The 13,300-nt window shown below is 56.6% G+C and overlaps 1 protein-coding gene across 3 annotated transcripts in view; it reads right to left on the minus strand.

Annotated features, from left to right (window-relative positions):
* Positions 1-13,292, minus strand: part of GDAP2 (ganglioside induced differentiation associated protein 2) — a 35,946-nt gene extending 22,654 nt beyond the window's left edge. The window contains exons 1-5 of one of the 3 annotated variants that reach the window (XM_040422790.1): positions 13,205-13,292; positions 11,190-11,412; positions 10,665-10,804; positions 7,774-7,927; positions 2,999-3,087 (exon numbers count right to left, since the gene is read on the minus strand). In XM_040422790.1, coding sequence (XP_040278724.1) covers positions 2,999-3,087; positions 7,774-7,927; positions 10,665-10,804; positions 11,190-11,368 — 562 coding nt within the window. In that variant the 5' untranslated portion in view covers positions 11,369-11,412; positions 13,205-13,292. Of the gene's footprint in view, positions 1-2,998; positions 3,088-7,773; positions 7,928-10,664; positions 10,805-11,189; positions 11,413-13,199 lie in introns of all 3 variants that reach the window. The other 2 variants (XM_040422789.1, XM_040422792.1) reach the window with 2 other exon arrangements.
* Between the last annotated feature and the right edge of the window lie 8 nt (positions 13,293-13,300).

Genomic DNA, 13,300 nt, shown 5'->3' on the forward strand with positions numbered 1-13,300 from the left:
TCTACACTGTGCCCCACAATATACAGTATACCTCTACACTGTGCCCCACAATATACAGTATACCTCTACACAGTGCCCCACAATATACAGTATACCTCTACACAGTGCCCCACAATATACAGTATACCGCTACACTGTGCCCCACAATATACAGTATACCGCTACACTGTGCCACACAATGTACAGTATACCGCTACACTGTGCCACACAATGTACAGTATACCGCTACACTGTGCCACACAATATACAGTATACCGCTACACTGTGCCACACAATGTACAGTATACCTCTACACTGTGCCACACAATATACAGTATACCTCTACACTGTGCCACACAATGTACAGTATACCTCTACACTGTGCCACACAATGTACAGTATACCTCTACACTGTGCCACACAATATACAGTATACCTCTACACTGTGCCCCACAATATACAGTATACCGCTACACTGTACCACACAATATACAGTATACCTCTACACTGTGCCACACAATATACAGTATACCGCTACACTGTGCCACACAATGTACAGTATACCGCTACACTGTGCCACACAATATACAGTATACCGCTACACTGTGCCATACAATATACAGTTTCTTCTGTATGAACGTCCACAAATTAAATCTCCAGACTGATTGATGAACCAGATGTGTGGGCAGCCACGATTAAACCTATTATTGTTTTTATTGATGAGTACTCCCTGAGTGTTAGGTGTGGGGTGACCAGGCGGTATATGAAGGGGCAATACTGGTATTATATGGACAGCAGATATGGCATCCTCTGGGCAGTACTGTCTATGGTCAATTCATCCTTAACAAGCACCCTGACTGCCACCTGCTTGGCTATCAGTGAGTGACAGTCGGTCAGTGTCACAGTGTGACTACGGAGTCACTCCCTGACCCTGAGTGTTAGGTGTGGGGTGAAGCAGCAGGCAGTGAAGTGCCATGAGAGCCAGGCCAAGCAGGTGGCAGTCAGGGTGCTGGTGAAGGATGACCATAGACTGCCCAGAGGATGCCATCTCTGCTGTCCATATACCAGGCAGTATTGCCCCTTCAATCATATACCGCCTGCCCGCCTGGTCAGGGTGACCAGGCAGGCGGTATATGAAGGGGTAATACTGGTGGTAGGCCTGGTATTCTGCAGACCATCTGCTTGTAAGTTACATATGACAACGTGGATACAACTTTGTATTCCTGGCACTTATAATATCCATTTAAGCTTTTCCATCACGTTGCACAGCTCATGCGTTATTATACTTTGTGATAATGAATATGCCCCCCCCCCCCCCCCTTCATTACATTCTCAGAAACAAGCAGAGCATGGATGTCAATAAAATTATGCCCCCCTGGGAAAATTTCTGCGGACGCCCATGACCATCGGATCAGAGTTTTCTCCAATCCGTCCGATGGTATATTTTAACTTGAAGCGTCCCCATCACCATCGGAACGCCTCTATGTTAGAATATACTGTCGGATTTGAGTTAGATCGTGAAACTCATATCCAACAGTATATTCTAACACAGAGGCGTTCCCATGGTGATGGGGACGCTTCAAGTTAGAATATACTAAGAACTTTGTACATCACTGCCTCCTGCTGCCTGGCAGCACCCGATCTCTTACAGGGGGCTGTGATCCGCACAATTAACCCATCAGGTGCCGCACCTGAGGGGTTAATTGTGCGTATCATAGTCCCCTGTAAGAGATCAGGGGCTGCCAGGCAGCAGGGGGCAGACCCCCCTCGGCCCCCCCCTCCCTCCATTGTATTATTTTCATTGGTGGCACAGTGTGCGGCCTCCCCCCCTCCCTCTATTGTATTATTTTCATTGGTGGCACAGTGTGCGGCCTCCCCTCTCCCCCCCCCCGATCATTGGTGGCAGCGGAGAGTTCCGATCGGAGTCCCAGTTTAATCGCTGGGGCTCCGATCGGTAACCATGGCAACCAGGACGCTACTGCAGTCCTGGTTGCCAGGGTTACTTAGCAATATTAGAAGCATCATACTTACCTGCTGCGCTGTCTGGCCGGAAGCTCCTCATACTGGTAAGTGACAGGTCTGTGCGGCGCATTGCTTAATGATCTGTCACTTACCAGTAGGAGGAGCTCCCGGCCGGTCACAGATAGCGCAGCAGGTAAGTATGATGCTTCTAATATTGCTAAGTAAGGGGAGGCCGCACACTGTGCCACCAATGAAAATAATACAATAGAGGGAGGGGGGGCCACACACTGTGCCACCAATGAAAACAATACAATAGAGGGAGGGAGGGGGGGCCGCACACTGTGCCACCAATGAAAATACAATAGAGGGAGGGAGGGGCCGCACTGGACACCAATAAAATTAAAACTGGGGAGGGAGGGGGGTCTGCCCCCTGCTGCCTGGCAGCCCCTGATCTCTTATAGGGGGCTATGATATGCACAATTAACCCCTCAGGTGCAGCACCTGAGGGGTTAATTGTGCGGATCACAGCCCCCTGTAAGAGATCGGGTGCTGCCAAGCAGCAGTCATGTACACAGTTCGTAGTATATTCTAACTAAAAGTGTCCCCATCACTATGGGAACGCCTCTGTGTTAGAATATACTGTCGGATATGAGTTTTCACGAAGTGAAAACTCAGCTCTGAAAAAGCTTTTATGCAGACGGATCTTCGGATCCGTCTGTATGAAAGTAACCTACGGCCACGGATCACGGATGCCAATCTTGTGTGCATCCGTGTTCTTTCACGGACCTATTGACTTGAATGGGTCCGTGAACCGTTGTCCGTCAAAAAAATAGGACAGGTCATATTTTTTGGACAGACAGGAAACACGGATCACGGATGTGGCTGCAAAACGATGCATTTTCCTATTTTTTTACGGACCCATTGAAAACGGCACAACGGCCACGGATGCACACAAAGGTCGTGTGCATGAGGCCTAATTCATACACTAGAGGGTCATTACATTGTAAGGCTTCTTATCCCTCTGCTGTAAAAGTGCAATGCTCTGCAGGAGACTCACGTAAGGCGATGTGTGTGGCATCTTCCAGCGGGTAGCCCCTCTTCAGAGTGCTGATAACGCACAACCCCAGGGAGGACACCGCCTGCTCCCTGCAGAAACAGACACAAGGGGGTGAAAGCCTGGACTGCAGCGCCACCTGGGAGGCCGAGACGAAAACCATCAGATTCACAGTACAATAGAGAACCCAGGTGACCTGCTGCAGAACGAAGAGATGTTATAACTGATCTCAAGTGACATCTATACTCCTGTCACATCCAAAGCTGCTACAAATCCAATAACTCTGTGGTGTACAGCACATGAAGACCCCTCCACCTCCGGGAGCTTATGACCTCCCATTCTACATTCATAGGGGGGTGCTCCTGTGTGCAGATAAAACAGCCCTCCCTCCTCCACCAGACTGTACAGCGGGCACCATGCAGGCAGGTAACGTCCTCCTAGCATTGACCAGACTGTACAGCGGGCGCCATGCAGGCAACGTCCTCCTGGCATTGACCAGACTGTACAGCGGGCGCCATGCAGGCAGGTAACGTCCTCCTGGCATTGACCAGACTGTAGAGCGGGCACCATGCAGGCAGGTAACGTCCCCCTGGCATTGACCAGACTGTACAGCGGGCGCCATGCAGGCAGGTAACGTCCTCCTGGCATTGACCAGACTGTACAGCGGGCACCATGCAGGCAGGTAACGTCCTCCTGGCATTGACCAGACTGTACAGCGGGCGCCATGCAGGCAACATCCTCCTGGCATTGACCAGACTGTACAGCGGGCGCCATGCAGGCAGGTAACGTCCTCCTGGCATTGACCAGACTGTACAGCGGGCACCATGCAGGCAGGTAACGTCCCCCTGGCATTGACCAGACTGTACAGCGGGCGCCATGCAGGCAGGTAACGTCCTCCTGGCATTGACCAGACTGTACAGCGGGCGCCGTGCAGGCAGGTAACGTCCTCCTAGCATTGACCAGACTGTACAGCGGGCGCCATGCAGGCAACGTCCTCCTGGCATTGACCAGACTGTACAGCGGGCGCCATGCAGGCAGGTAACGTCCTCCTGGCATTGACCAGACTGTACAGCGGGCACCATGCAGGCAGGTAACGTCCCCCTGGCATTGACCAGACTGTACAGCGGGCGCCATGCAGGCAGGTAACTTCCTCCTGGCATTGACCAGACTGTACAGCGGGCGCCAACGTCCTCCTGGCATTGACCAGACTGTACAGCGGGCGCCATGCAGGCAGGTAATGTCCTCCTGGCATTGACCAGACTGTACAGCGGGCGCCATGCAGGCAGGTAACGTCCTCCTGGCATTGACCAGACTGTACAGCGGGCACCATGCAGGCAGGTAACGTCCCCCTGGCATTGACCAGACTGTACAGTGGGCACCATGCAGGCAGGTAACGTCCTCCTGGCATTGACCAGACTGTACAGCGGGCACCATGCAGGCAGGCAACATCCTCCTGGCATTGACCAGACTGTACAGCGGGCGCCATGCAGGCAGGTAACGTCCTCCTGGCATTGACCAGACTGTACAGCGGGCGCCAACGTCCTCCTGGCATTGACCAGACTGTACAGCGGGCGCCATGCAGGCAGGTAATGTCCTCCTGGCATTGACCAGACTGTACAGCGGGCGCCATGCAGGCAGGTAACGTCCTCCTAGCATTGACCAGACTGTACAGCGGGCACCATGCAGGCAGGTAACGTCCTCCTGGCATTGACCAGACTGTACAGCAGGCGCCATGCAGGCAGGTAACGTCCTCCTGGCATTGACCAGACTGTACAGCGGGCGCCATGCAGGCAGGTAACGTCCTCCTGGCATTGACCAGACTGTACAGCAGGCGCCATGCAGGCAGGTAACGTCCTCCTGGCATTGACCAGACTGTACAGCGGGCACCATGCAGGCAGGTAACGTCCTCCTGGCATTGACCAGACTGTACAGCAGGCACCATGCAGGCAGGTAACGTCCTCCTGGCATTGACCAGACTGTACAGCAGGCGCCATGCAGGCAGGTAACGTCCTCCTGGCATTGACCAGACTGTACAGCAGGCACCATGCAGGCAGGTAATGTCCTCCTGGCATTGACCAGACTGTACAGCAGGCACCATGCAGGCAGGTAACGTCCTCCTGGCATTGACCAGACTCGTCCATCAGATAGAGAAGTGTGCTTGGACACTGCACAGAAGAGGTGTCCTCTGGTCCAGGGTCCAGTGGTGGTGGCTTTACACCGTCCACCCCACGCCTGGCATTGTGCTTGGTGATGGAAGGCTGGCATGTAGCGGCCATGGAGACCCATGCCATGAAGCTCCTGGCAGAGAAGGTCTGGACTCTGCAGTTACGGAGTCAGCAGAGCGTTGGTGACTTTTATGCACTTGCTCCTCAGCACTCAGGGGCCCCACTCTGTAACTTCACGTGGTCTCCACTTCATGGCCGAGCTGCTGTGGTTCCGTCCACTTTACAATAATACCGTCCGTTCAAAGGTGACGGTGGAATATCAGGGGAGAGAAGATATTTCAGGAAGTGACTTGTGGCAGCGGTGGCTCCTATTACAGGACCACACTGGGATTCAGGGAGACATTTACGGGTCATTCTGTCACCAATGTCTGTAAAGACCATTGCATGGCCGGGGGCTGGATGTTATACACTGTGGTAATGGCAGACTGCATGGCTAGAGGCTGGATGTTATACACTGTGGTAATGGTAGACTGCATGGCTAGAGGCTGGATGTTATACACTGTGGTAATGGCAGACTGCACGGCTAGAGGCTGGATGTTATACACTGTGGTAATGGTAGACTGCACGGCTAGAGGCTGAACGTTATACACTGTGGTAATGGTAGACTGCACTGCTAGAGGCTGGATGTTATACACTGTGGTAATGGTAGACTGCAGGGCTAGAGGCTGGATGTTATACACTGTGGTAATGGTAGACTGCACGGCTAGAGGCTGGATGTTATACACTGTGGTAATGGTAGACTGCACGGCTAGAGGCTGGATGTTATACACTGTGGTAATGGTAGACTGCAGGGCTAGAGGCTGGATGTTATACACTGCGGTAATGGCAGACTGCATGGCTATAGGCTGGATGTTATACACTGCGGTAATGGTAGACTGCACGGCTAGAGGCTGGATGTTATACACTGGTAATGGCAGACTGCACGGCTAGAGGCTGGATGTTATACACTGTGGTAATGGTAGACTGCATGGCTAGAGGCTGGATGTTATACACTGTGGTAATGGCAGGCTGCATGGCTAGAGGCTGGATGTTATACACTGTGGTAATGGTAGACTGCATGGCTAGAGGCTGGATGTTATACACTGTGGTAATGGTAGACTGCAGGGCTAGAGGCTGGATGTTATACACTGTGGTAATGCATGGCTAGAGGCTGGATGTTATACACTGTGGTAATGGCAGACTGCAGGGCTAGAGGCTGGATGTTATACACTGTGGTAATGGCAGACTGCACGGCTAGAGGCTGGATGTTATACACTGTGGTAATGGTAGACTGCATGGCTAGAGGCTGGATGTTATACACTGTGGTAATGGTAGACTGCAAGGCTGGGGGCTGGATTTATAGTGTATATATAGATGACTGCAAAGTCAAAATACCAGGAGGAGGTCATGTAGTGTATACGATACAATGTGACAGTGCAGGGTATAACAGGAGGAGGTCATGTAGTGTATAGGATACAATGTGACAGTGCAGGGTATAACAGGAGGAGGGTCATGTAGTATACAGGATACAATGTGACAGTGCAGGGTATACCAGGAGGAGGTCATGTAGTGTACACAATACAATGTGACAGTGCAGGCTATACCAGGAGGAGGTCATGTAGTGTACACAATACAATGTGACAGTGCAGGCTATACCAGGAGGAGGTCATGTAGTGTACACAATACAATGTGACAGTGCAGGGTATAACAGGAGGAGGTCATGTAGTGTATACGATACAATGTGACAGTGCAGGGTATAACAGGAGAAGGTCATGTAGTGTATACGATACAATGTGACAGTGCAGGGTATAACAGGAGGAGGTCATGTAGTATATAGGATACAATGTGACAGCGCAGGGTATAACAGGAGGAGGGTCATGTAGTGTATACGATACAATGTGACAGTGCAGGGTATAACAGGAGGAGGTCATGTAGTGTACACGATACAATGTGACAGTGCAGGGTATAACAGGAGGAGGTCATGTAGTATATAGGATACAATGTGACAGTGCAGGGTATAACAGGAGGAGGTCATGCAGTGTATACGATACAATGTGACAGTGCAGGGTATAACAGGAGGAGGGTCATGCAGTGTACACGATACAATGTGACAGTGCAGGGTATAACAGGAGGAGGTCATGTAGTGTATATAAGTGAAGATACAGGAACTATTGCCATCGCTCTGCTCCATGCAGTTAGTCAGGATATGAGACGCGGCAGTAACCACGGGTCACATGTGTCATCCCCAGCGTCACGAGTGCGGTGTGTAATCCTGGGGGAGGGGAGGGAGATTCTCTCAGTTCTATAAAGGAGAACTCTTAGATTTACTGTTGTTACTGGTCAGGAAGTAATGATCAGGCCGCTCCAGCAGAATTCAGCATGGCCGCCGCCAGGGGCCACGCTGTAAAGCAATGTGGTAAGAAGAGAGACACCAAAGCGTATATTGCGGTATTTGGGGACATTGCACAATACTTGCAAATCTTACAGAGATGTTAGGAAAGATGCTACTGCCCCCCCTCCTCCAAACCTCAGAACACGTGAGCAGGGCACACGTATGAACGAAGAATGAATTACTTGGCGAGCTGGAGGATGTTTCGGTAGCAGCTGTACAGGGAGCTCTCGGCCGCTGTACGGTACTTGCTCTTGTACTTAGGACCAACCGTGTGGATGATGTAGCGGGCAGCCAAACTAAACCCTTTGGTGAGCTTAGCCTCTCCTGTCCTGCAGCCTGCCGGGAAAAATGGTGACAAGTGCCCAGTGAGAGGAATGGAGGGGTGAGCGGCGAGAGGGGAGGGGTGAGCGGGAGGCGAGAGGGGAAAGGGTGAGCGGCCAGGCGAGAGGGGAAGGGGTGAGCGGCCAGGCGAGAGGGGAAGGGGTGAGCGGCCAGGCGAGAGGGGAAGGGGTGAGCGGCCAGGCGAGAGGGGAAGGGGTGAGCGGCCAGGCGAGAGGGGAAGGGGTGAGCGGCCAGGCGAGAGGGGAAGGGGTGAGCGGCCAGGCGAGAGGGGAAGGGGTGAGCGGCCAGGCGAGAGGGGAAGGGGTGAGCGGCCAGGCGAGAGGGGAAGGGGTGAGCGGCCAGGCGAGAGGGGAAGGGGTGAGCGGCCAGGCGAGAGGGGAAGGGGTGAGCGGCCAGGCGAGAGGGGAAGGGGTGAGCGGCCAGGCGAGAGGGGAAGGGGTGAGCGGCCAGGCGAGAGGGGAAGGGGTGAGCGGCCAGGCGAGAGGGGAAGGGGTGAGCGGCCAGGCGAGAGGGGAAGGGGTGAGCGGCCAGGCGAGAGGGGAAGGGGTGAGCGGCAAGGCGAGAGGGGAAGGGGTGAGCGGCCAGGCGAGAGGGGAAGGGGTGAGCGGCCAGGCGAGAGGGGAAGGGGTGAGCGGCCAGGCGAGAGGGGAAGGGGTGAGCGGCCAGGCGAGAGGGGAAGGGGTGAGCGGCCAGGCGAGAGGGGAAGGGGTGAGCGGCCAGGCGAGAGGGGAAGGGGTGAGCGGCCAGGCGAGAGGGGAAGGGGTGAGCGGCCAGGCGAGAGGGGAAGGGGTGAATTGTGAGCGGGAGGAGACCAGTGAGCAGGAGAAGAGAGGGGAAGGGTGAGTGGGAGGCCAGAGGGGTGGGGTGACCAGTGAGCGGGAGGCGAGAGGGGTGGGGTGATTGGCGAGTGGAAGGCGAGGGTGGACAAGAAGGGAGGGGAGGGGTGACTGATGACCAGGAGACGAAAGGGGAGGGGGAGTGGTGACCAGAGGGGCAAGATGGAGAGGGGGGGCCGCGGCGATCGGGAGGGGGGGGGTGAGGAGATGGCGATCGGGGAGGGGGGGGGTGAGGAGATGGCGATCGGGAGGGGGGGGTGAGGATCGGGAGGGGGGGGGGTGAGGAGATGGAGATCGGGAGGGGGGGGGGGTGAGGAGATGGCAATCGGGAGGGGGGGGGTGAGGAGATGGCGATCGGGAGGGGGGGGGTGAGGAGATGGCGATCGGGAGGGGGGGTGAGGAGATGGCGATCGGGAGGGGGGGGTGAGGAGATGGCGATCGGGAGGGGGGGGTGAGGAGATGGCGATCGGGAGGGGGGGTGAGGAGATGGAGATCGGGAGGGGGGGGGTGAGGAGATGGAGAGCGGGAGGGGGGGGTGAGGAGATGGCGATCGGGAGGGGGGGGTGAGGAGATGGAGAGCGGGAGGGGGGGGTGAGGAGATGGCGATCGGGAGGGGGGGGGTGAGGAGATGGCGATCGGGAGGGGGGGTGAGGAGATGGAGATCGGGAGGGGGGGGGGTGAGGAGATGGAGATCGGGGGGGGGGGGGGTGAGGAGATGGAGATCGGGAGGGGGGGGGTGAGGAGATGGAGATCGGGAGGGGGGGGTGAGGAGATGGAGATCGGGAGGGGGGGGGTGAGGAGATGGAGATCGGGAGGGGGGGGTGAGGAGATGGAGATCGGGAGGGGGGGGTGAGGAGATGGAGATCGGGAGGGGGGGGTGAGGAGATGGAGATCGGGAGGGGGGGGTGAGGAGATGGAGATCGGGAGGGGGGGGAGGTGAGGAGATGGAGATCGGGAGGGGGGGGGAGGTGAGGAGATGGAGATCGGGAGGGGGGGGGAGGTGAGGAGATGGAGATCGGGAGGGGGGGGGGAGGTGAGGAGATGGAGATCGGGGAGGGGGGGGGGAGGTGAGGAGATGGAGATCGGGAGGGGGGGGTGAGGAGATGGAGATCGGGAGGGGGGGGTGAGGAGATGGAGATCGGGAGGGGGGGGGGGTGAGGAGATGGAGATCGGGAGGGGGGGGGTGAGGAGATGGAGATCGGGAGGGGGGGGTGAGGAGATGGAGATCGGGAGGGGGGGTGAGGAGATGGAGATCGGGAGGGGGGGGGTGAGGAGATGGAGATCGGGAGGGCGTACGGACGTGATGGAGATCGGGAGGGGGGGGGAGGAGAGGGAGATCGGGAGGGGGGGGGGAGGAGATGGAGATCGGGAGGGGGGGGGGGGTGAGGAGATGGAGATCGGGAGGGGGGGGGAGGTGAGGAGATGGAGATCGGGAGGGGGGGGAAGTGAGGAGATGGAGATCGGGAGGGGGGGGAAATGAGAGGATGGCGATCCGGGTGTGGTGAGGGGATGGCGATCGGGTTGTGTGGTGAGGGGATGGCGATTGGGGTGTGGTGAGGGGATGGCGATTGGGGTGTGGTGAGGGGATGGCGATTGGGGTGTGGTGAGGGGATGGCGATTGGGGTGTGGTGAGGGGATGGCGATTGGGGTGTGGTGAGGGGATGGCGATTGGGGTGTGGTGAGGGGATGGCGATTGGGGTGTGGTGAGGGGATGGCGATTGGGGTGTGGTGAGGGGATGGCGATCGGTGGGTGAGGGGATGGCGATCGGTGGGTGAGAGGTGAGGGGATGGCGATGAGGGCAGGAACAAGGAGATGTGAGAGTCCGTAGTATAAAGCTCCAGTATACCCTCCACACAAGGACTGGGGCACCAGTGGGGTATCACAGGGGGCGCACCTTTCAGCTTCTGCATCTCCTCCTGCAGCTCGGCCCCCGCGTGGCGGTATATACTGTCCGACACTGGGTTCTTGTCGTTGAGGGTTTCGTTGCTGGTGTTGACCACGGCGGTGCAGTTCAGTAACGCCACGTCACCGCTCCTGGAGAAGACACGATAACTTGTGAAGTGCACATGGGGACACGCATGGGACACACTAAAGCCATCGGGCAGCTGCACACAGGGGACGTTAACCCTTCAGTGTCTGTGCATTCTGGACTGCCAGCCACGTGCAGAGCGGGGAATCCTGTCCTGTGTACCAGGGGGAAAGAGGGGGACGCAGCTGCAGTATCTCTGCTGTGAGAGGGGAGGGAGAGCCGAAAAAGTCTGATTGGCTGAGAGTATACAGCAAAGCTATGACATCACCAGGAAGGGCCCGCCCACTCAGCATAGCTATAGAGAGGAAATGAACATTTACATGGACAGTCGGAGACGGACCCCGAATCTGCAGGTTACCCCCACATCTAATCCACGAGGGGCGCACTCACCACAGGATCACCTTCTGGTTAATGTCCTCTCTGCACGGGAACGGTGAGCAGACGCCATGACGCTCCATGTCCTCCGACCACACCGACGAATCGGGAACATCGCTCCCTCCTGGTAACCCCGACCAACACGGTAACGAATCAGTGTCCACAAAACACGAGCGGGCGCCCAGAGGATCCATGGGGCAGCAGAGGTGGGGCCCGGCATCCAGCCCGTCCACTAGACCTACATACACGGCCAATCAGGTCATACATACAACACAGGGGCCCCGGGTGTCAGTGTGTGAGGGGTAGAATACGGGGGCCCCGGGTGTCAGTGTATGAGGGGTAGAATATGGGGGCCCCGGGTGTCAGTGTATGAGGGGTAGAATACGGGGGCCCCGGGTGTCAGTGTATGAAGGGTAGAATAGGGGGGCCCCGGGTGTCAGTGTATGAAGGGTAGAATATGGGGGCCCCGGGTGTCAGTGTATGAGGGGTAGAATATGGGGGCCCCGGGTGTCAGTGTATGAGGGGTAGAATATGGGGGCCCCGGGTGTCAGTGTATGAGGGGTAGAATATGGGGGCCCCGGGTGTCAGTGTATGAGGGGTAGAATATGGGGGCCCCGGGTGTCAGTGTATGAGGGGTAGAATACGGGGGCCCCGGGTGTCAGTGTATGAGGGGTAGAATACGGGGGCCCCGGGTGTCAGTGTATGAGGGGTAGAATACGGGGGCCCCGGGTGTCAGTGTATGAGGGGTAGAATACGGGGGCCCCGGGTGTCAGTGTATGAGGGGTAGAATACGGGGGCCCCGGGTGTCAGTGTATGAGGGGTAGAATATGGGGCCCCGGTGTCAGTGTATGAGGGGTAGAATATGGGGCCCCAGTGTCAGTGTATGAGGGGTAGAATACGGGGGCCCCGGGTGTCAGTGTATGAGGGGTAGAATATGGGGGCCCCGGGTGTCAGTGTATGAGGGGTAGAATATGGGGGCCCCGGGTGTCAGTGTATGAGGGGTAGAATATGGGGGCCCCGGGTGTCAGTGTATGAGGGGTAGAATATGGGGCCCCGGTGTCAGTGTATGAGGGGTAGAATATGGGGGCCCCGGGTGTCAGTGTATGAGGGGTAGAATATGGGGCCCCAGTGTCAGTGTATGAGGGGTAGAATATGGGGCCCCAGTGTCAGTGTATGAGGGGTAGAATATGGGGCCCCGGTGTCAGTGTATGAGGGGTAGAATACGGGGGCCCCGGGTGTCAGTGTATGAGGGGTAGAATATGGGGGCCCCGGGTGTCAGTGTATGAGGGGTAGAATATGGGGCCCCAGTGTCAGTGTATGAGGGGTAGAATATGGGGCCCCAGTGTCAGTGTATGAGGGGTAGAATACGGGGGCCCCGGGTGTCAGTGTATGAGGGGTAGAATACGGGGGCCCCGGGTGTCAGTGTATGAGGGGTAGAATATGGGGGCCCCGGGTGTCAGTGTATGAGGGGTAGAATATGGGGCCCCAGTGTCAGTGTATGAGGGGTAGAATATGGGGCCCCAGTGTCAGTGTATGAGGGGTAGAATACGGGGGCCCCGGGTGTCAGTGTATGAGGGGTAGAATATGGGGCCCCAGTGTCAGTGTATGAGGGGTAGAATATGGGGCCCCGGTGTCAGTGTATGAGGGGTAGAATATGGGGCCCCAGTGTCAGTGTATGAGGGGTAGAATACGGGGGCCCCGGGTGTCAGTGTATGAGGGGTAGAATATGGGGGCCCCGGGTGTCAGTGTATGAGGGGTAGAATATGGGGCCCCAGTGTCAGTGTATGAGGGGTAGAATATGGGGCCCCAGTGTCAGTGTATGAGGGGTAGAATACGGGGGCCCCGGGTGTCAGTGTATGAGGGGTAGAATATGGGGCCCCAGTGTCAGTGTATGAGGGGTAGAATATGGGGCCCCGGTGTCAGTGTATGAGTAGTATATTATGAGGGCACGGCAGGCTATATATGGCTGTGTCGGGGGCTCGGCGGTCGGTCTGGGGGCCCCTGTACCCCCGGGGCCCCGCTCACCTCTCCTCTCCTCTCCCCGTTATGTCTCCGCTGCTGTCACCTGATCGATAACCGGAAAAGCTTTGAGTGTGTGCAGAGGGGGCGGGGCCTGCGGTACACAC

The sequence above is a fragment of the Bufo bufo genome, chromosome 3, assembly GCF_905171765.1.
Source record: "Bufo bufo chromosome 3, aBufBuf1.1, whole genome shotgun sequence".
Lineage (NCBI taxonomy): Eukaryota > Metazoa > Chordata > Amphibia > Anura > Bufonidae > Bufo > Bufo bufo.